The 22,120-nt window shown below is 52.5% G+C and overlaps 8 protein-coding genes across 8 annotated transcripts; 4 read left to right on the top strand and 4 right to left on the bottom strand.

The window, feature by feature from the left end:
- Positions 1–721: 721 nt before the first annotated feature.
- On the bottom strand, positions 722–1,480 carry CTAM01_10524 (uncharacterized protein; the record flags this gene model as incomplete). Its single annotated transcript, XM_060526539.1, has 2 exons — positions 722–828; positions 907–1,480. The coding sequence occupies 2 exons, from the start codon at positions 1,478–1,480 to the stop codon at positions 722–724; spliced, it is 681 nt and encodes a 226-aa protein (XP_060378787.1).
- Positions 1,481–2,785: 1,305 nt separating this feature from the next.
- On the bottom strand, positions 2,786–3,931 carry CTAM01_10523 (uncharacterized protein; the record flags this gene model as incomplete). The annotated part of the gene is made up of 3 exons (XM_060526538.1): positions 2,786–3,507; positions 3,575–3,747; positions 3,828–3,931. 3 exons carry the CDS (start codon positions 3,929–3,931, stop codon positions 2,786–2,788), a joined length of 999 nt encoding a protein of 332 aa, XP_060378786.1.
- Positions 3,932–4,603: 672 nt separating this feature from the next.
- On the top strand, positions 4,604–5,922 carry CTAM01_10522 (uncharacterized protein; the record flags this gene model as incomplete). The annotated part of the gene is made up of 2 exons (XM_060526537.1): positions 4,604–5,120; positions 5,174–5,922. Coding segments are annotated over 2 exons (1,266 nt in total), but the record flags the coding sequence as incomplete, so codon positions are not given.
- Positions 5,923–7,246: 1,324 nt separating this feature from the next.
- On the top strand, positions 7,247–8,026 carry CTAM01_10521 (uncharacterized protein; the record flags this gene model as incomplete). Its single annotated transcript, XM_060526536.1, has 1 exon — positions 7,247–8,026. The coding sequence occupies one exon, from the start codon at positions 7,247–7,249 to the stop codon at positions 8,024–8,026; it is 780 nt and encodes a 259-aa protein (XP_060378784.1).
- Positions 8,027–8,468: 442 nt separating this feature from the next.
- CTAM01_10520 (uncharacterized protein) lies at positions 8,469–9,642 on the bottom strand (the record flags this gene model as incomplete). Its single annotated transcript, XM_060526535.1, has 2 exons — positions 8,469–9,340; positions 9,405–9,642. The coding sequence occupies 2 exons, from the start codon at positions 9,640–9,642 to the stop codon at positions 8,469–8,471; spliced, it is 1,110 nt and encodes a 369-aa protein (XP_060378783.1).
- Positions 9,643–11,408: 1,766 nt separating this feature from the next.
- On the bottom strand, positions 11,409–12,545 carry CTAM01_10519 (uncharacterized protein; the record flags this gene model as incomplete). Its single annotated transcript, XM_060526534.1, has 1 exon — positions 11,409–12,545. One exon carries the CDS (start codon positions 12,543–12,545, stop codon positions 11,409–11,411), a length of 1,137 nt encoding a protein of 378 aa, XP_060378782.1.
- Positions 12,546–14,480: 1,935 nt separating this feature from the next.
- On the top strand, positions 14,481–16,275 carry CTAM01_10518 (uncharacterized protein; the record flags this gene model as incomplete). The annotated part of the gene is made up of 4 exons (XM_060526533.1): positions 14,481–15,214; positions 15,288–15,417; positions 15,482–15,560; positions 15,617–16,275. The coding sequence occupies 4 exons, from the start codon at positions 14,481–14,483 to the stop codon at positions 16,273–16,275; spliced, it is 1,602 nt and encodes a 533-aa protein (XP_060378781.1).
- A 1,640-nt stretch (positions 16,276–17,915) lies between these two features.
- Positions 17,916–21,864, top strand: CTAM01_10517 (uncharacterized protein; the record flags this gene model as incomplete). Its single annotated transcript, XM_060526532.1, has 7 exons — positions 17,916–18,832; positions 18,885–18,924; positions 18,979–19,718; positions 19,772–20,288; positions 20,341–20,805; positions 20,874–21,341; positions 21,412–21,864. 7 exons carry the CDS (start codon positions 17,916–17,918, stop codon positions 21,862–21,864), a joined length of 3,600 nt encoding a protein of 1,199 aa, XP_060378780.1.
- Between the last annotated feature and the right edge of the window lie 256 nt (positions 21,865–22,120).

Here is a 22,120-nt window from a genome sequence, read left to right as displayed (position 1 = left end):
CTGCCCCGCGACGACGCATTGGCATGAGTGCCTGGCAGGCCGACCAACCTCCAAAGGTCCTTAGCTCGACTACCCCGCACCATGCCCTTTTAGGACTAGCCACGTCTTCTCCTGATGCACCGTGCAGGGCAAACAAATCGTCATTGTCCAACGTCCGATTACCTCTCTCTGTCCCTCAACTCATCTCAACCTTACTTTTGCTAGAAGCGTTCATCAGGCACTAGATGGTTGTTTCCTCATGTATTGAAAAATCTTTCCTTCATGGTACTGATTCTTAGGCTTGTTTCCGCATACTCACAGTTGCTCTCATAGCTTCTGATTGGGGCTACTGGTTCACTAAGAAGCCCAGTTGTAACATAGTTCACGATAAAAGCCGTTTGCTGTGGCTGTGTTTCCTGAAATGTTTCCAAAAGCTCGCCCGTTTGGAACTGGCTTCATTAAGCCCATCCACGACCGCCAGGTGCTTTCCCAAATGATTCTCCCTCTGTCGTTGTTCTATCGTGGCCCTCCTGCCTCACGCAAATTGTCAGTCCGTTCTATCTGACACAGACGTTTCGAGGATGTATGTATTGAGTATATTCTATCTAGCTGCACAATCTGGAGGGAAGAGAAGAAGTCGATCGGGTGCTTCATGCTGCCTTGTTTGAGAGTGAGAGCTATAGCTCCCTCCCATTCGCATACCATAAACTCGACAAGAAGATGAGCGATCTTGATCGGCCGCTCACCACAGCCCAATAGACTCATAATCCCTCCCCGCGACGGTCCCTCCGTTGTAAGCGTAAACAAGGCAGCCCACCTGTACCCTACCTCCAACGCCACCGTTGTTACCTAGAGCAGTACCGTATCAGCAACAAAATCTCTTCACCAGAGGGAACTTCAACCATATAGAAGCTGTCAGACACTCACACTGTAGGTAGTTATCCCTCATCAAGTCGTTGCAGCTCGGGTTGGTGTTGGAAAGGCCATTGGGATATTTAACATGCTGCCTGTCTCCGTCGGCGACACAGCCTACAGCCCAGGAGACCTTGTACTGGTGGCGACCCTGAAACTCATCGTGCCACTCGACGCGAAGAGACTTCATGCTGGACTCCATGAAGCCGGCGTAGTTGTTGCAAAAGTAGTCCGCGCCCTTGAGCTGCTTGTCGGAGTGGATTGGCGGGTGAGGGTTGAAGTCGGACTCCTTGTTGCAGTTTCTCGGCTGCTGGTTGATGGCGACGTTGATTCTCTTCTCGAGGGGAGGGGCCTCGTCAAAGGTCTCTTGGGCGTACCAGACTGGGCTGTCGATGGAAGGAACCGCGGGTTTGCTGGTGGAGCGAGGAGCGATGAAGGAGGTGGTCCATGAAGCTGCGGCACCTTTGGTCGAAGACGGAATTTGGAGCTCGCTGGCTGGGATTGTTCCGTAGAATGCGGCTTCTCCAGCCACGAGGTTCGCAGCCAGGTGTGTGAGTGCAAGGCAAAGAGTGAGGGTGTTGGGGAACATGTTGACTTGTGAAGAGAGTGGAAGAGAATGATAATGACAGTGGATTGGTTGGAAAGAACTGTAGGAGGGAAGCTGACTGGAACGGATGGTGAGCTGGCTGGTATGTTCTCAAATGTTTCTGCCAGAGGATGGAATTACGATTCTTATATCAACTGCTTGCGTCGTGGTGTTTGTTCAGCACTTCGGAATCACATCACAGGGAGAGGCAACCAGATTGACGAAACTGGAAAGTTTTCGTGTTGCCCCGAACCAGGAAACACCATGCTCACGCAGGGCTATCTCTTCAATTTCTCATCAACCAATGCCATCAACTACTTTCAGTACCCAAGGAACGTCGTAGACAAGACTGCCGTTTTCAAGATCGAATCATTCGATGCGGTGACGTCAGCATAGTCCACCATGCCTAAACAAATAAGGATCAGAAACGCAAGCTGCCACTCTCCCTACATCTACGAGGCTAGAAATAGTCTCGTCTTTGGTTTTGTTTGGCCTGAGCGTCCTAGTTTGGGTATCCGACCTGGAAAAACAAAGAACCTGAAGGCTGAGTATAGATGTTTGTGACACACGATCAAAACTTCCCTCTGGCCCTGGGAACCTGAGTGTAGTTTTCCAGACAATCGGTTTGGTGCAGTTCACGAAGCGCAGCCGGTACATTAAAATGTTGTATGATCAGATCGAAATGCCAGCATTGCAATTACGCTGAGGGCCAAGGTCCCCGAGCAGCTTCACGGGCAAACCCGAGTTCTTAATTGGATGTCTCCACGACTTTCCATGACAGCCAGATCCAGACGTCTAATGCTTGGTACATAGGGAGTAATCTCAATGCTTTAGAGCCGCTGGTGTCACCTCACCTGCGTGTACCACCGCCTCAGGTACTGTTCGTAGTCTCATTGATTACATTTAATTCGGAAGTATCGCTTGAAGAAGAAAGCCACTGGGCTCTAAACATAGGATATAAGCAGCATAGTGCCGTGTAGCGTAACTATACTGAGTTCTCTTTGAGGATTAAAGCTCAAAAGGTACTCAGACTTACTTTCTAGTGTTCACCGTGTGTGCTTGTAGCAGCCAAGCCACTCAACCATGTTGGCCCAGCTGGTATCTCTCAACATGAAAACGACGACGGAATTGACGCATCCATCAGCTTTCGATTCGATTTAAATCTAAACGCCGTGAGACTAGAGCTTGAAAGTAACTCCCATGAGTCTCATCGAGACATGCGTTCTGTCTAAGGAGAAAGACCGTTGTTTTGGACTATGGGATCTTGACATTTTGCCCATGGGATTCGCTTTGTCCCTACGTCGCTGCTCAGAAACCATGGGATGTCTCGTCCTCCTTGCACATGATCAACTCCATCCCCTCGATGACAGGCACGCCGCCATACTTTATGTATATATCCATTCTTCCGCTCTTACGCACTTCATTATCCCAATCAGCTTGGATCGCGTCCTTGAAATGCTTCCACGAAATATCGTCCTCCCCAAAGGGACCTTTTGGCTTTTCATCTGCGTAGAATGACCAGATCACATCTTTGGCTTGAAGGCTGAATAGCTTCGGCGCTGCTCCCTTCTTGTATGTTAAATTGGGGGCTGTCCGCAAGAGGATGATGAGCCTTCGGCAGCTCCTAAGTTGCAGCGCACAATGCAAGACACGTTCGAAGTTTTCGTCTTGTTCAAAGTATCGGCAGTCAACAGCGATGATTTCAGGACGACAATCCTCAAGCGGTCCCAGCGAGTAGTCCTTTCCGGGATCTGGGATAATGATCACGTCCTGCTTGGGGTTGAACCAGGTTCCCCCAGACGCAGTGAGCTCCGGGCCGTAGACGAATAGCCCATTCTGTTCGGTAACCTCCCAGGCTTCTTTGCAGACGGCTCGAATCACAGGAGGTCTGAATTTCTTGCAGAGCTCGGGATACGCGGCTACTCCGTCCGCCTGTTCGAGAACCCGACGGCCTGGCAGTGCCATTTTCCAAATGAGTCTCCGCAGTTCAGCGGGGAGACGACCGAATTTTGGGAAAGCTGCAGCTCTCACTGGGAAGAGTCAATACCACGGTCGTCAAGTATGATCAACCCCAGAAAGGTTCGAAGGAGAACTCACCGGAAAGAGATTCCTGCTCTTGCTGTTTGGAGGGCATCGCCGCGGCCTGTTGTCTTGAGAGGACCATCGCCGCCTGCTCTTTCATAATCTTGGTCTGTAGTCTCATGATACTCGCCAACGTCTCTTGGGTATCTACTGCCATTTTCCCCCGGTCAGTCTTTTCGCGGTCAATGCTGCTTTTAACGGAGTGTGCTTGCCTTGAAGATCTTTGACTCGGGCGACATCTACTGCAGGGGCATTTTCTGCGACGCACAACCTTGCAAGTTCAGAAAAGGTCTTCGATTGCTGAGCCTGAACTTTGTTGATGGCCTTAAGGCCGTCGGTCAAGCTCTTGATGAGCTTCGCCGATTCGTCCATCTTTGTGGGCTTGGGGCTGACTCTCGAGTTGAGGGTTGAGGTATGAGGTATGCGGGAAAGGTGTGGTGGATATCAGTTGCAGATGACGAAGGTTCTGAGTGTGTGAGAGGGAAAGGGCGAAGAAGGTAAGAGAGAATATTTCGAGTGTGGGAGATGGGAGTGTGGAGGATGGGAGTGTGGAGGATGGGAGTGTAGAGGATGGGAGTGCCAAGGTGTAGAAGGTAATATACAGGTAAAAAGAAAAGGGCAACGCCAAAGTTTCGCCATATAGAAGGCACACACCTGACCTTGCTCTTTCCAACGCCAGATAGGCACCTTCGAATCTACTTAATATGCACAAGTAACCAATGTCTGATTGAAGTCAAGACTCAGGGCTTTAGCCTAGTGTGAAGGAACAGTCAGTGGTGATCCACTTCACATAGCAATAAAAGTTATTGGCCTAGTTCTCCTTGTCAGCAGACAAGACTTCACAATCAAATTTACTTGCTGTATTATCTCAAAAACTTCAATGGTGGCATCTGATAAAGACTAGGCAGCCATAATGGCCTGCAATCTAGGGGCCAAATGTCGACTGTCCCCGCTTGATGCTAGTCCTTCTCACTATACGTGATCACTCATATTGACGACCAAGCAAAGCCCTGCTGCTTCACAAACAAAATTTTCTTTTCAAGATGGTCGGCAGGAGCAGGTTTATGGATACAAGACCTCATTTGCTTCCTCTCGAGACCTTCGAATTTTGACGAAACCACTACCATCGAGGTGGGTAAAAGAAGTCGCATCAACCACCTCGACTCCGAGGCCAGGGCTACCAAGATGGCCTCGAACTTGCAACCTGAGCCTGATGAGAAGATCGAGCTTCTCCGATACGAAAATGATCCAATCTCCAGCATGATGAGTTCCACCAGCCTGATCATCTCTTCTTTCCAGCAGCTCGACAAACAACAGACCGCCATCGCCAGCCTGCTGGACACATCAAGCAAGGTTTATTCCAACCTTGATGAGGCTGAAAAGCTCTCAATCGGAAACACGCATTCCTCGCTGTTGTTGGCCTTGGCCGGAATCACGCAGGCCGACGGCCAGCAGGACCAAGAACTGCGTCAAGATGCAATCACCCTCCTCTTGAAGGCAGCAAGCAAAGTTGTCGAGTCTATCCAGAAAACTAAAAAACCTCCCCAGGCTCGCATTCAAGGTATTTAAGCTCCCTTCTATCGTCAATGAGAGAATCTCTAACTATTGAGATAGACCATGAGTGCTACTTCAATCGACTCCCCAACGAGCTCAAGGACAAGATTTGGAAGTTGTGCCTCCCGCCTGGTAGAATCTACGAGCCAATCACATACTACAATCACCGGGAACACGACCCAAGAAACATTCTGTTCTATCAGCACTGGGCACCTCCGACTTTCAGAGAGATAAACAGAGAGGCTCGCGAATACTGCATGAAGGCTGGCCAATTCCGCTTCGGCCACTTTGAGGACGCATTGGGCCACGGCACCATGAGATCGATCTGGTACAACAATGATCTGGATGCCATCTATCTCTCTGGTCCTGAACAGTACTGGTACCTCAACCACCTTCAGGTGAAGAACCTCGTAATCGGAGACGCCATCGTCCTTGACCGGAACGAATGCAGAGAAGTGCTCACAAGCGATTGTTACGGGTGTGAAAACCTTACAATCGCCTATCAACCCCGCGGAGCTCCCATCGAAGAGAACAAGGGACCGACTCGCGAGGCAATGGAAGCTACTGAGCCAGTCTTCTACCCCGTCAAGGATGATGAGCGCGTCTGCGCTGAGATAGTGGACGTGGAAGATTGGGGCGAAGGCCTGCTGAAGACCTGGGCCGAACACAGAGATGAGCTAGAGGAGATCTTCTACCAGGATGGATCCAAGACGAGAGACGTCACTTTCCGTTCTGTGGAGGTTTTCCGGAAGCCTCGCATCGAGAAGGAAGGTTATCATTTCAGAAGATACCACACAAACGGTGCATAAGCCAAGGACCTCTCATATTCCTGCCTTGCCACGATCGCTTTTTGGTATCGCCTTCGTTAGATAGTTAGACGGCCGGAAACACCCTGCCCAACGGGACTGAGGGGGAAGAAGGCCATAGCTATCAACTCAAAGACAGTCTCCACTCCGGTTTTCAAGCTAAAAACGTTACCTGACTGTGGTCCTTTTGATGCTCACATAGATTGTAAATCATTACGGCTACCTTAGATCATTCTCGAAATAAGAAACTTGGCGCGTCGAACACCGTGAACGCCGAGAACCTTCGTCCAGACACCTGATCCTTACAAGAATACCAAGCTCGCCTCGCATCAAATGGCAAGGTCCCTTCTGTTCACGCGCTCCATGTCGGGGTTTGGAACCAGAGTCGTCAAGGATTCTAAACACCCTGCTGAGGACCTTCCGGTTCTGGTTGTGGTACACGTTAAATCATTGCCAGACTTTTAGCTATTATCTCATGGACAGCACCATCATGATGCGAGTACGAGCGGCCGCTTCAGTTCTTCGCTCAACTCGTGCTCGTTTACGATCTCTGATCGGGAGTGACTGAGGCTGCTTCTGCTGCAAGTTTGACACCGGGGGGGGGGGGGGGAGAACGTTAGTCATTTAAACATCAGAGAAGGCTTGGCAGGCAGTCTAAACCGTCGTTGATCTTGCCGTCCTTACACTTCTGAGCTTTGGTGAAGAGGCCACGACGATCGACCTCCAGGGATTCCGTAGTCTGCGACGGTATCTTTAGGTTACCAGTTCTTTGCACTAATACTGCAACGGCAACGGTTTTACTTGGAACGTACAATCTGTTAATGACTCGACCTAGGTATTTCAAGGTACTCCAAGAGCCAAACTCACACTCGCACCTGCTGGTTTCGTTGGCATATTTGAGGAGGAAGGAGCTGCTCCTGCCTTGGACCTGCCTCCCCGGTAAAGAGTGAAAGAGGGCCTACTTGAACTACTTCCGTTTTCAAAATCCTTCCTCTGAGATTCTTCTCTTCAGCAACCCACACGGCCAACGCGTGTCAGGTGAGCTGAGTCTTTTCGCCCTTCCACATTCTCAGCCCTTCAAATAACATCTCGATGTCGGTGCACCGAGTGGTCACTGTTTTCTCAGCCAGGCTCCTAAGAAAGGTTCGTCTTGGCGTCTTCATTCACAATATCAACTCAAAGCTGACTTCCTCATGGCACAATCCGACAAGCCCCACGAAGCGCAACCCGCAAACAAGCCTCCAAGTTAGGATCACCGGTAAGCTGATTCGATCCTGTTTCCCTCAAAACCGATCATGTTGCTGACTGCAAGCTCAAGGCCCAGAAAATGGCACCACAGCATTCGAGAATGGACTTCCCTCGGTTCCAGGAGCTGCCTGCTGAGATCAAACGCAAGATTTGGATCGAAGCCCTCCCTGCGCCACGGATCTACGAGCCAAACAACCACGCAACCTGGATAAGTGTTAACCATCCGACTCGATTCTACCGCGAGTACTATCCTCCCCGGGTCAGAGAGACCTGCAAAGACGCCTATGATGCCTGTATGTCGGTTGGTCGTTTCACCTTCGGCTACTTTGACAACTCCAACATCCGAGGCCTCTGGTACAACGAAACGCAGGACGCAGTCTACTATGCGACCTGCGACCAGTGGTACAATACACCCTTGAAGGGCTTGAGAAAGATCTACATCTCTATTGAAGTCGCACTTTTAATTTTCCTTGAGGAGGGTTCCAGGACCCAAACCCTCGGTGCTTGCCGCCACCTTGTCGTAGCGCTTTACTTAGACAAGCGGCGTGAAGTAGGAGATGTCAGAACTGAAGGTTTTGCGACGACGGTTCCAGTCTTCAGAGATATGAGAGACGACGATATCATGGTTGAAAAATCGGCGGTAATGCACTATTTCACAGGGCCGTTTCCGGGGCTGTTTGAGAAGTTTCTGACATGGGGCCATGTCAAGGGCATGTTGTTGCAGAAGAGAGAGGAGATCATCCTCGAAAACTCAAACGAGCCTTGGAATGCGTGGATGAATAAGGGGCCCTTGCTCCTCGAGGCTGTAGAGGTCTTCAGGAAGCCGGATGTTGGGATGGACCCTGAAAGACTGTCTTAGGGCTTTGGTGATTCTTTCTAACCAGATAGAAGTCTTGCGTCCTAGCTCAGACTCTCGCTAGGCAATGCTACATACCTCAGCTACAGAATATTTTGAGGCGTGAGTAAGGCCGGTAAACGAAAGCTAGGTTCCATGGTCCATCCATGTCACTCTATAAAAGAATTTGTATGTATAAGAGCTCGTGGTTCGCGGAAGATTGACACCATGACCTCATTCGTCAGATCTGTCATATGGGGGAAACGGCGATAGGCATGAATAGTGTACGTTTTGAAGACCTTGTGGATATCAATTGATGCGTGACTAGCTATCGTACGATGAAGAAACCAACCCAAACGCCTCTTCTCCCAATGGAAAGTACCCAAATACGGTACATATCAAATCCTGCGTGGATCATCAAGGATCAAGCTGAAAGTCATCCAAGCTACCTTCTATATCTTGTCCTCTAGTCAAAGTAGCTCGGGCGAGCTTTAAGGACCTCGATCCCGGAGAACTTGGGAACACGGACAGGGCTGAGATGCTTCACGTTGACGACGTGGTCCTCCCATATCTGGGTAACAATGCGCTTGACATCGCCCCAGGTTGCGACGCTACCGACGTCGTCAGAAAGTTCCTTCGGGTAGTCATGGGTGCTAATAGGATCGGCTTCCTGTAGCGGGAAAAGCTTGGCAGGCAGTCGAGGGCTTGCAAGGCAGGAGCGGATATCCCACTCCATGGTCTGCATGAGAATGACCTCCTTGCAGGAGGTGAAGTGATCGAGGATGGTGTCCATCTTGGCGGTGGCATCGGCCTTGCACATAAATCTATTATGCGGGAAGGCGACACGGACGATGCGTGACATATCGAGGTTGGCCCAGGTACGCGGCTCTTCGCGGACAAAGACGATGTCCTCTGAATAGTTGTACCAAAGTCCTTTGTATGGGCCACCGAACAAGCCAAATTCGAAGCCACCTGCCTCAAGGAATGCCTTGTTGGCCTCTTTGCAAGCGAGTCGGAGCTTGGGCGTCTTGTGGGCAGTCACACTCATTTCAGTGAGCCCGGAGGCCTGGCGCAAGACCAAAGCCGGGTTAGGCGCGCCGTTGTTGGCGGCAATCGGGGCTCGGAGAACACGAGAGAAGTGGGCATCGACGTTAGAGAGATCAAAAATGCGTCCGGCAGGGAGAGCAAGCTTCCAGATCTTCATGCGAATTTCGACGGGGAACTTCTGGAATTGGGGGAACTTGCTACTCTTGCTGTGGGAATGGCGGGAAAGCTTGGAGTCTGGAAGAGGAAAGCCCAGATAAGAGGAGAAGGCCGCTTTGACGGTGTCTCGCTCGCCTGCTTGATCGATGTCAGCGATATGCTAAAGACAAAGAGTAGAGAAAAAACGTGCTCTTGCGACTGTGGCGAGTGGACTTCTTTCTCTCAATCTGCTTGATCTTCTCCTTCAATTCAGAGTTCTCCTGGTTGGCAGTCTCGAGACGGCTCTGAAGGGCCGCAAGTTGGGCGGGCTGGGTTGCGTTTGGGAGATTTGCAACCTCTGTGGTGACGGCGGTGCGAATGTAGTCCTGAATTGAGGCCATCATGGCATTTGAGGCTGCGGCCATCGGGTCGGCGGGGGTGGATGTGTTGTCCGCCATGATGAGTTTCAGCTACCAAGATGAGATGAGCAAACGGGGTCCTGATAAGCTGAGTCTAGATAGGTCGCTTACCAAAGCAATGGAGAGAAAGGAGCTATTTTGATGGGCAGCTTCTGTAGTGATAGCAAAGTAAAATGTTCATGCGATACCGATGATGTAGCAAGTGATTGCAATTTGTGCCAAGGCCAGTGAAAGGCGTCGCAATATGACGGCTCCTAGGCGATGAGACTTGGGGCCGTGTCGCGTGCGCGGATGGTGGAAGAGAAGCCGCAGTGGTGCAGTAGGACTTGCCAAAAGTCAGCAAACCGTCGTCTCCTTGTCCCTTCCGTTGTCGTGCCGCGGAGACTGGACGTGATGCCGTCCAAAAAGCCCACAACGGTCGGCCTGGCAAAGAGATGTAGTTGAAAAAGGCGAGATGAGTGCGGGAGATATCCAGCGAGGTTACCTAAGGTTGGAATTAAGGTGCTTGCCACCCTTCGGTTGACTGCCCTGGTTGGGGAAGGAAGGATCGCTTCCTGTGGTTCGCCCCTTCCTCCCGCCCAATTTAGAAGGTTCAGAGGCACTGGCAGGGACCTCTGTGACGGTACCTTGATACTTAGGTACCTCTATTTCCGAAGCACCAGTGATTCAGCAGGTGCGGGCCAACGTTCCTGTACCCCAAGTCTAGGTACCTACCTCAAGCAGCGTGGCAGCCCAGTAAGGCCCCTCAAGAAACCGCCCCTCTCCTTGTCACGCTGGAGCGGGAGCAGGGATCTTCACCCAGGTACACGCGTTAGTGACCGGCCGGGAGCCATCACTGCGGGCTCAATCTCACTTCCCGCGGCCGACGCACTGACCTTCAGTTCAGTCGAATCTCACTCTTACTCTTACTGAGATGTGATGAGTGACAAGTATGGACGTAACGAGCTGTATCCGTAGACACATTCATCATAGATTATGTGTATGAAAACTCAAGGTTCCGCGATGCCATGAAATTGGTTGCAGGGCGAAATCCTAACAAGGAGGTCACGTCGAGGATCTTGCCGCAAATGCTCTAACATGAGATACAAGCGGATGGAAGGCAGGGACCGACACAAGTATCTATCTACACTTAATCGCCTGTAACGAATTGATGAGAACACCATCCTGAACCAACGGAATAAGAGATGCGTAATCGAAAGCAACAGGTCTGTGTGAGCTCATGCAGAATCGATGAGCCGCACTTTCAGTTCGTCTTATCTCCAGCACTTCCTACATGAAGAACAGGTCGGTCACGCCGGTTAGACTGAAACCCTACATGCAAGTAGCCGCAACGTCCCCGCGTGGGGGAAGACGTTCCAACATATGGACAAACAGACCGGGGATGGTTGACCAATCATAACGAGACGGGATTGACGCCTCGCGATTGTCCAATCCTGTCACATCTAGTGCCTTGCTGACGACCGGGTTTTTTTCTAAGGACCGAGGTGGTCTAGGTATCCTCCTGAACAGGCATTTATGAAATCCCCCGGTCTTGGAGACAAGCGGGTAGTGAAGCCTTGTTCGTGACAGACATGCGTCATCTTCACAAATTTACACGATACTCATTCAAGAAGCCGAGAACCAGTTTCTGTCATGACATCGTAAGATTTATCAAGGAACATGTGTGGTCTATCTTATCAATAAATCTTTTCTTCCTCTCCTGAAAACAATACATTGAGTATGAAATGAGGAGTTGGCTATTCTTACCGATCCGAAATAGTGATCCGCGGAACGAAGCAGGGTGGCTATCATTCAAAAGACAAGTCTCACTCCACGTTGGGAGCAATGACAGTGTAGTTCCTCCATCCACCATTGTCCCTCGCAAATTCCGTCGCCTCATGATGCTCATCCAAAGAGAAAATCTTGATCTCCGCGCCGCTCTCCCTCCCGATCCTCAGCTGACCTCCCTCAACCATGCGAACCAGCTGCAGCAGCGTCGGCCGCTCACACATCCACTTGCCAAGCAACTTCAGATTCTTGAGCCCAAACACAGCATACGGTATCGTCAGCGTCTCACTCGCGCCGCCGCTGAGGATCACCCTTCCCTCGCGCTTCAGGGTGCGCACCGCGGCCTCGAGGTACGGCGGGTTCTTGAGCTCGCCGGGCGTCCAGTCGTTGAAAACGTCGGCTCCGGCTCCATTGGGCGTGGCTGCGAGGATCGCCTGCGCATCGATGTTTTCGTCGCCTGTCATCACCACCGTCTTGAGACGAGGGTTGTCGCCGAGCTTGGTACGCATTGCCGCAAGCTTGGATTCGCTTCGGCCCAGGGCGATGACGTTTGCGCCGACGGTGAGAGCGACTTCGACGGCTAGACCGCCAAAGGAGCCACCTGAGGGTCCGATGACCACGGTCTCTGCTACTTTGATGTCCGCTGCCTCGAGGAGGGCGCCGGCGGCAACGGAGTAATGCGCGATAGAGCTCAGCGCCGCAAAGTCGTAGCCAAGTTCACCAATGAGGCGCTTCTCGTCGAGAGGGTAGACGTTCTCGAGGGGCACCTTCTGATACTGCTGCAGCGAACCATCACGCCACTCCTTCATCAACTTCTGCCCCGCGTCGCCCACGCCGCCGAGATGACCGATCATAACCATGGCGTTAACGGGGTCGTCGCGGCCGCGGGTAGTGGCGTCAACGTAGACGAGATCACCAGGCTTGACGCGCACGGCATCCGGGCCGACGGCGTGGACGCGGCCGATGGCATTGGGGTTCGGGACGAAGGGCGGGTGGACGTTGAGCTGCGGGAGCTTGCCGGTGTGGGCGAGGTGCGTGTAGGGCACGATGGGCGCGGCGAGAATCTTGACGACGACTGTGCCTGTGGGAGCGTCTGGGATGGGGAGGTCGATTACTTCGAGGGGTTTGGAGTAGGATGAGAGCCAGAGGGCTCTGTTGCCTTGTGCGGAGCTCATTTTTGATAAGTAGATCGGGCTGAGTATAAGATGATGGTTCGTGTAAGTGGACTTTGCGAGAATTGAAAGGGTTTAGCTTTCAGGTGATTGATGTAATCGTTTGTCTCGTCTTTCTTATACGCCGATACATTTTGAACGAATGCGGTATGTTGCTGGGTTTTATGACTCCTTTAATCATGGTCGAAAGCTAGGGGCTGAAGCTACGTTTCTCGGACCTGATGATGATGCCGCGTTCCCCATTTATTCAAATGAGGAAACCGGTGGCCGAAGCTTTCGGCCCAAGGAGAAAGCTGCAACCCGTCAAGGGCCCCCACTTCAAGGCAACGCGCGGGAGGGGCATTCAGTGGTGACGGAATCGAGTGCCGTGGAGATCGGCGGGCCGTTAGAGGACTGTGGCACGAAACTCAATTGCCAGCTAGCACGACTCGGGTTTGGGACGAGATCAGGGGGGCTTGGTTAGTTCCATTGTCAGTTTTCACCTTACATCGCCTATGCCCCAGAGATTTTGGGTCAGCGAGCTTTGCATTCTTAAGTCTTGAGGTGTTGCAAGAAGCTGCGGCAGAGAGGACGGGCGCGAGTGGACCTGCATTAAGGTATTCGTGGACAAGGTACTTCGGTTTCGGCCGGACAATGTGCGTCAATGTCCTTCTCATGGCCGCTTATGTAAGACGACCAACGACATGGCAACTTGCTCAACGTCGGTTTGACCTTAAAGACGTTATCCTACATGAATCCATTCTCAGCCTGTCATCAACTGCTTTACTCATTCAACTCAACCATCCCATTGGTTGTACAAGTCATGATGGTCGTCAAACGGAAAGAAGGAAACATCGCTGTCTCTGAGCGGTAGCAACTTCGAGGAATGTTCTTCGCGCCTTAGCAAGATCGGAGAAAGACTACCCCTTGCAGCGGGAACGGAAGTGGCTTGAGCTAGCCTCATGCAAGGAATTAGAAGTTATTGAGTTGCGGAGGACATATGTTCAGCGCTTGTTCTTTGCTTGCCTTCAGCCTTTGAGTATCCTACGGGTCGAACATATAGAGTGCCACCCCAAATTGACAAAGGCCCTAGACATATATGCCGGTTTGTCTTGAACAAACAAACCGCGATGAAAGACTCCAAGCCTTTGTTCGATCAAGGGAATTCTTGGATATCTTTATGTGCCATGTTGCTGCCTAGTGGTCAAGCATTCGGCAACGCTTCTGTCTTTATCCTGCCCTCCCTCCAAGAGATGAGGGGCCAAGTTCCTCCTCACGATCGATGGTCTTTGCATAAGGCCCTGGAGCATGGCATATTATGAGGCTTCGACACATCCCATACCACTCCAGCTTCCTCAGCTGAGGTTTGGATGAACTTGTTATGGAGATCTTCAAGGAGAAAGAAACTGTTCGGGTACAAGCACCCTTTTGTCAGCTCAAGAGAATAACTGTTCATTATAACAAATCCAGTTTTCGCTAGTTTGTTACTCTTTAGAACACACACAGTGCTCTTTCTGCTCACATCTCTTGAGGTAGGTGCGGCTCATCTCATCAATGCCTCGAAAAGATACCTGAGTGAGATGAAGTGAAGGATGGATAATCGAGACTGGAATACACACCACATCATCACCTGAATACTTCAACACCGCTACCAAGCGACCTCATGGGCGGCGTGAGCGAAGGCACATTCCGCTTCATTACAGTATAGGGCTGTTGGCCAAAAAAGGTATGTTCTTGACCCTGGGCCCTTTCCCTTTCCCTTTTCCTTTCACCTCTGTTTGGTCTTTTTTTCTCGCGCGCGCAACAACATCACCACCGACTATCCATCATATTTCATGCCCGTAAGACTTTTATACCAGATTTCCATCTCGCCTAATCTTCTAGATTGTTAACATCCATCTAGTTGCTTCGGCCTTTGCGCGCTTTTCACAAACAGTCACCATTACCACTACCACCACAATGGCCCCTCGCTCATGGGCCCAGATTGCCGCCACGGGCACAACGCCCAGCCCCAGTCCTCTGCGCCAAGAGGTCTTGGTCAACCAGCAACCCTCCCCGCATCCAGCTCCCCCTCCGCCCTCTGCCGCCGACTTCCCATCCCTCACGGGATACACTGGGGAGGAGGTGAAGGAGGGGGAGGGGCAGAATCTTGTAGCCTCACGGGCTGAAAGCCCTTGCCCTTCTTCTTCTTCTTCTTCTTCTTCTGACTCCGTCTCGGTGGTGGGAGGAGCGGAGGAATTTGGTGTTGCCTCTTCCCTTTTGAGGGAGAGCAATTACCCATCTTCCTCTTCTCCTCCAACTATCACGATCCTCAAGCGTGATACTACTACCACCTCTTCCTCCATCGCCGACAACACCGCCGAGATGGTCAACCAGAAGCGACAAGAAAAGATCGCTGCGAAGAAGGCGGCGGAGGACGCAGCTCGTCAGTGGCTGCTACCGGAGATTCCGGCCATTTCGGTGGTCGGAGGGTCTTCAACCACAGCTCCTGACGTGGCTGCTGATCCTGCCGTCATCGACGCGGCCGACGTTCCTCTCCCGGCGGACGAGGGGATGGAAGAGAAGGGGAAGGGACCGGCAATCCCGACCGCGACCGAAGAAGAGGTGGCTGTCGCCTCGTCCGAGGCTTCGGCTAAGGACGAGGCGCTCAGAAGAGCCATGATCGCCTCACTCGAGCGAGACCACCGCGCTGGGTAAGTCTGAGGCTCATCAAGATGCGGAAAAGTAAAACAAATTGCTGACTTTTCTTTCTTCTTCCTACTCCAGGCTCCTCCTGAAAAGAGAGACCCATAACTTGTTCCTCCATGTCCGTGAGGGCACGATGATCGGATGTCATCGCGACATCATTACCTCCGAGGCCACCAAATTGGCGGGGCTCCTTCCTCCTGCCGACGAGGTAAGTTTACTATTAAGGTTCGATGGAAGATTGCAATGTTCTGATATTTTCGGTTGATGAACAGGACGACAAGACTCACCTCGACCTGAGCGACTGCGCGATGGCGTACCTCAGCCCGGTCATCTTCTTCATCTACAACGGTGGTAAGTAACTGTTGGGACTTTCCTTCTCAATTATTCTCTAATTCGAATGTTGGCAGATCTCCCCGGCCACCGAATAAACCGGGATTGTATCTGGGACACCCGTCCTGTCATCAACAACGTCATGTTCTATGGCCCGGCGTACCGCTTCGGCGTCTCGTCAATGCTCAAGAGCCAGCTTGACAACATGGAGGAGGCGTACGAGATGTACCGCGTCGCGTTCTGCGGCCGGTATTTCTACTACCAGATCAAAGAGTTCAATAAGATGGCTGGATTCGAGGTTCCCTTCCGGATGGCGCTTATCCATCTGTACCTCGACAACCCCCTCAACGAGGAGCTCAAGCCCATGAAGGTGGCTTTTGCCAAGGTGGCGACCGTCGTGCTCCCCTTTCTGCGGCGCCAGCCTAGCTTCAATCCGCTGACTCAGAGTCTCTGGGAGGGCCTTCCGTTCCCCTGGCGTTCCGAGTGGGAGGAGTTCTACTACGAGGGTCTGCTTCCCGACTTCCCCAAGATCTTTGACGAGAACATGGAGTGGGTTGAGGAGAAGATCGATGAGAGCCACTTCTTCTACGAAGAGCCCATTAACCCTGCCGGTCCTTCCTCGCGTCCTGCCTTGTCTGGTCCCGCGATGGTTCCGTTCTACCAGGAGTCCGTCGATGAGATGTGCCGTCGTCTTTCTGGCTTTGGCATCGATCCCGGCTACTCGTTCACTGGCTAAGATGGCAGTCTTGACCCAATAAGCACCGAGCTTTGAGTTTCTTCTTACCTGGATGGTACAGCCCTTTCTTGCCTTTGCTGGATACTCATCAACCTTTGGGATTCACTTGGGACATCGATATTCTCGCTACCATGCTTCAAATCGGATTACTCCATTTTGGCAATACGGACGCGAAATCTTCGTTTCTCGGCATTGACCAACGAGCTTCTTTTGTTGCCATTACGGCACTCCATCATTGCGGCTTTCGACTTTACTTGATCCTCCGCGGCAAGAGCTAGTACACGGACAGATGACTTGACCTGCTCAAAACCATCTCGCAGATTGGACCTCCTGGACGAGTACTTCAAGCGAAGTGATGATGAGACATGATTTTTCGGCACCAGACAGCTTTTCTTTCTTTTCCTATCACGTTTGGAGGTGTATGAATGCGACGGGACCTTGGAGGAGGTACCCATTCACCCAGTGGACACCATGGACTAAGAAGCTTGCTTGCTGGCTCTACTTTCACTTTTCGTCTCTTGGCATGGTCAGCCACGGTTACGGTTACGGTTATGGTTATGGTTATGAAAAAGCAGATACCCATTCGATTTCCGGTTCTGAGACAGGTTCATTTCACGATACCCCCTGGTTTACAAGTCTGGAGTTGAGGGATCTCGGTTTACGGATACTCGGATGCATCAAAAGAACTCGGACACTCTCGTCTTCAAAAGAAGACACTAATAATAAGAGATCTGAGCACAACACCCAGCAACGCGTGACTTGACGTGAATGTGACAATCCTGGCTATGAAGAATGTGGTACTCAGTGAAGAAGCTAAGAGTGAGGTGAGATGAGCGTCTGTCTGAGCTACAGGGAAGCCACCTGCATCGTCGCCCCGGCAGTGGCTGGGCCCAGCACGTTTAGTGCCAATCAGCCTTATTTTGCAAGCTGGGGCCTCCCGGGCCCGTGTCTTCACCGCTGAAGATGGCGGGGCAAGGCAAGAACCACCGCCGCTAACGTGTTCTACCGTCTCCATCCTCTGTGCGGCGTGGGTGGGAACCTGCAGTGGTTGACGGTTCCTGGCGTCTGCTTGGCCCTTCACAGGCTCACGGCCCTCTGTACCTGCCGTGGCATCCCCCTACAAGGCACAAAAAGCCACCAACGGCCCAGCGCTCAGACTGGCGCCACGGCAGTAACGGCAGTAACTGAGGTGATGGGCAACGGCGCTTGCGGGCCCCGTGTTTAGTGTCGGCCCTGCCCTGCCTCCTTTGAGTTGCAACAACCGGGTGGCTGGTGGCTTTTTCGGCCGGGCTGGGTAGGTTGCATTTTGCCATGGTGATTTGCTGCTATTACATAGTACTGGGCAGTCATGGCAAGCATTCTATTTAATAAGTGGTGCATCTTGGTTTCGGGGGCGCCGCCGATCTAAAGAGGCGTTCGCTTATTTTGCAATCTATCGATAATTAAAGGATATCCAATACCACCTTGCCGTTTGGAGAAGGAGAAAATATTATCACCACTCGATTAATACCAGGGTCCAAGGGAAAACCCACCAAACGGCACTTACACCAAAACGACAGACTTTACACGGTGCTACGGCACAGAAACAGCAAGGCCACCCACAGTATCATACCCGGCTCTTGCGAAGGGTAACCTTCACGATGTCACAGTACGAACCTTCACCCCAACCTCGCCGACGGGGAGGCCAGTCCCTCTTCCCCTACAGCAACAGCAGCAGAGCCTCAGCCCAGAGCCTCAGGAGCCAGTACAGCAGTAGAGAAGCTCAAACGGCACACCTCGTCCAGCTGATTGAGGAGTTCCGCAAGGGGGATCCCATCTACGAACCTGTGCCGCCCACCCCGCCACCCAGAGCCCCGGGACGGCAGGGTAGTCAACGGAGTCAGAGGAGCCGGAGGGTCGTTTCGCCATTTGTGCGATTCCAGTCACCTTTGGAGAGGTTCACATCATCACCACTTGAGCGCTTTACGTCACCTCTGGAATCATATGCTCCCAGAAGACGGGCCAAGACGCCGCTTTCTGTTCCCGTGGTGTATGATACGCCCGCCACTACCACCACAAACACCCAGCAGCAGAACATCATCTTCCCTGCAGCGATACCAGAAGAGGCGCAGATGCAGACGAGGCAGCAGTCACCACCGCAAGAACCTGAAATCGTACCCGTGCCGTCCATCATCGCCAACGAGGGCACGGAGTCGGACGAGCAGAGCTTCGACCTAGACGGATTCCCGATGCCGCCAGACTTCACGGGCCAGGAGTACCTCACTCCCGTCGAGGAGGTTGAGGACTGGGTCGATTTGGAGGAGACGTCGGGCAAGGTGTATGCCTTTGACCCGGCGCGCTCGTCGTCCGACCCGGCTAGAGACGACGATGGGTCGGATTTGGATATCCCGTTCTCGGATGACTCTACGTTGAGAGGGGAGGAGCCGCCGTTGAGTACGGCGCTTCATGTGTATCAGTCAATGTACACTGGTGAGGGCGTCCTGGGCGGTGTGCATTCGGCTGCTTTGGATGTTGTCTATGACACCAAGAGAAGGCGGCAATCGCTATTTAGATGGCTGTAAGTGGCGTGTGTGTTCTTTAGTGTCCTCGGAATGCTAACCATCTTATAGGCATGTACAGCAAGACATGATGAACTTTGACGAGTTTACTGTAAGTCTTTACTCAAACCACCAATCTTAGGAGACAAGTGCTGACTCTGAGTAGAATGAGATTTCTCGCGCACTCTCCGAGTCGGAACAAAATGACATCCGCAAGCTGCTCTCCGATGTGAGGAAAAACTACTCCAAGACCATCCGCACCTCTCGCGACACGACGGTCAAGCACATGGAGCCCAGCCACCTCGAACTGCCCCTCCAACGCGGAGGAGACCAAGCCAAAGGCTCGGCGATAGGAAAGCGTTCCGTGACTTGGCTCTGCATCCCGTACTTTTCACTCGAAGAGTATTCTGGAATCCTGGCCACGGGAAACCCGGGAGCATACCCACCCCTCACGCTGCTGCAGTTAGCGTTCTCAAGGAACTCGCAGAAACGGGATATGCTCCAGGCGACGCGGCAAATTGGAAACGGAGGAAAAGACATGTGCTTCCACATTCGACAGCTGTGGTGTATCGTCCTGGATAACTCGCTGCTCATCACCTGCGGTTCCATGTACGAAGAAGCCCTGCGCGGCGAGACTGTCACGATGACGTCTGAGCCGGCGAGAGATCCGACCTTGGGCGCAGACACGGGACGAATACTTATCCAGCACGGCGAGTCGGTGATGTGGTCGTTTCCTCTCGAGGAGTGCAGAACCTGGTTTGCGTTTATTGCGCACTTTGCCGATTTCTGGCCAAAGGCGGTCCGTTTCCACTTCAACGGTCGTCTTTTGACGGAAGCGCGTTGGTGGAAGGTGCTTCAATTCGCCAGGACCTCTCGCAGGAATGTCGTGATCAGCATGGAAACATGGTAAGTCTCCGTGAACTCGTTCCAATAAGAGCATTGGGTTGATAAACTTATAGCACACCACCACAATTACCGCCAAGCGGCATTTTGAGACCTATCAAACAAGGCCTGAGCTGCAATGTAGGGCAATCGTCTGGTGGCCTACAGCTGCCTAGATCTTCAGCTGGAAACCGGATGAGCTTCCCACCGGGACAGTCCAACAAGACCAACGAGATGTTTCACGTATTCAGCTGGGACGAAGCAAGATCGCCCAGCCCAATGGAAGGTCCCAACTTTATCGTCCTTCAGAAACAGCTGTCCGAAGTCGAGGAGTTCCTGACGGCTGAGACCAACGGGTCAGACCGGCGGGCGTATCTGGAGGCTGAGATGTCGACGAGAAATGAAGTGTTTGAGTATCTCGAGCAGCAGGGGGCGCAGATACAGGATACGAAGAAGTTGTGGAAGAAGCAAGATTATGACGAGCGTGTTGATATTTTTAACGCGGCTGATTCTTTATTCCGCTTCTTCTTGCCTCCATTGTTTGATGGACCGACAACGGAGAGGTTTTGGGGTGCCGTGATGAACTTGGTCAGAGTAAGGCTATTGTTTGTCTCATGAGCCCCTATTAGATGCTAACGGCTTTCAGATTCCTCAGCCCGAGACCACCGAGGGCGAGTCTCATCCGAACAACCTCGACAAGACACGTCGCGAAGCCGTCTACGCAAATGCCCCCACGGTCAGAAAAGCACTGCGCCAAATGGCCCTCCCCGTCATCGCCTTCAAGAGCATCCTGTCCCATGCCGAACCCACAGACCGGGTGGATATCGACGTTCCGCTGGAGCTGATCCGAGCCTGGCTTCATCTGGTCATGGGCCTGATCTACGCGAGTCACGAAACGCACATGTGGGAGGACCATCTGGAGGTGGCAGACACGCTGGTCAAGAACGGCATGAAGCACATGATGGAACGGCTGTCAAGCCTTAATCTGCTGGAACGGTCTTCCGTCCTCCCGCTCGAGGTGGTGTCCCTGATCAGCTACGGCCTCTTGTCCAACACGTCTGGAAAGTATGCGGGAATTACAGACACTTATTCAGAGTATCTCAGATCATTGGTAAGTTTGGAGTGACTCGTGGTGTGTGGACTATCTACTTTTGTATCATGCACTGACATTGCGGGCAGGAAAACGAGATTGCAAACGGGCAGTCGGACATCTCGTACCAGCAACGAATCAACTTCTTGCGCCAGGAACTAAGCGTGATTAACCGCGCAATTGCAGCGCAAAACAGTGTCTTTAGCTCTATCCTAGCCTCTCGTCAAGAAGGTTCATCCGCAGCAGCGAAGCTTCACCGATCGGCTCGAACTCAGGTCGCCGCAGCCAACTACCGCGAAGCAGCTTCCCTCAAGCCTCATTTGCGGATGGGTAGAAGCAGCGGCAGACATGGCGCCGGCGATGACGAAGACGTGCAGGTGCTGCTGGAGCCCATGGTCATGGCTGCCAGTGCAGAGGTGTCCGACTTTTACAAGCTTCCGTCCACGGACGCGGCTGGCTTCAGGGATCTCCTGGCGGCGGAGTGCACACAGCTACTTGAGCGGCGGAGCAGGGACTTTGAAGAGTATGCTGAACAGGCTGACGTTTTGGAACAGACGGTGAGTAGTTGTTCGAGACCGCTTGTGACATCTTAGATTCTGGGATGGGCACGCTAACGAGTCGAACTAGAACCTCAACAATGCCGCGGTGACCAAGGACCGGCAAGAGCAGGCGATTTATGCCTTTACTATTGTCACCATTATCTTTTTGCCTCTGAGCGCCGTCTCGAGCGTCTTCGGGATGAACTCTAGCGACATCCGAGACATGGAGGCCGGGCAGTGGTTGTACTGGGCTACCGCGATACCCGTCACCATCTTAACGATTGTGCTGGGTCTGTGGTGGATGGGCGAGATAGGACACCTCGTCGACTGGGTGCTCAGAAAAGTGCGAGGCGACGACAGACTGGGCACACAATTTCCCGCTTCATCGTACAGTGGCGGGGACATGTCCGAGAAGCCTAGCTACCAGCAGCATGCCGGTATCGAGGTTATCAATGCTCCGCGGGCCGTGTATAGTCGGCCAATGTTGGCCAAGCAGAGCTTCACGAGGCGGCTGGACAGACGACGAAGCCAACGGACGTGAGTTTGCGGGACGCATACCGCGGTACGCCTCTGGCAACAGCACGACACCACCAGCTACTTTGCACTACATGACGGTCCTGGTCTGACAAGTGCAACTGCCTTGGATCGAAGCCAGGAAGCTCGGGGGCACCCGAGCCGGCGCCAGGACCCTGGGTGCAAGGGTCTTCTTTGTGGAAGTGGTTGGGCCTAGATTGTCGATTCTTCGACTGCCGGCTGCTTCACGAATCGCCGAACACACTCACCCAAGGCACGTCAAA

Source organism: Colletotrichum tamarilloi (genome assembly GCF_030869305.1).
Source record: "Colletotrichum tamarilloi strain Tom-12 chromosome Unknown Scaffold_49.1, whole genome shotgun sequence".
Classification (NCBI taxonomy): Eukaryota; Fungi; Ascomycota; class Sordariomycetes; order Glomerellales; family Glomerellaceae; genus Colletotrichum; species Colletotrichum tamarilloi.
This window is presented reverse-complemented; position numbering and strand designations above follow the sequence as displayed.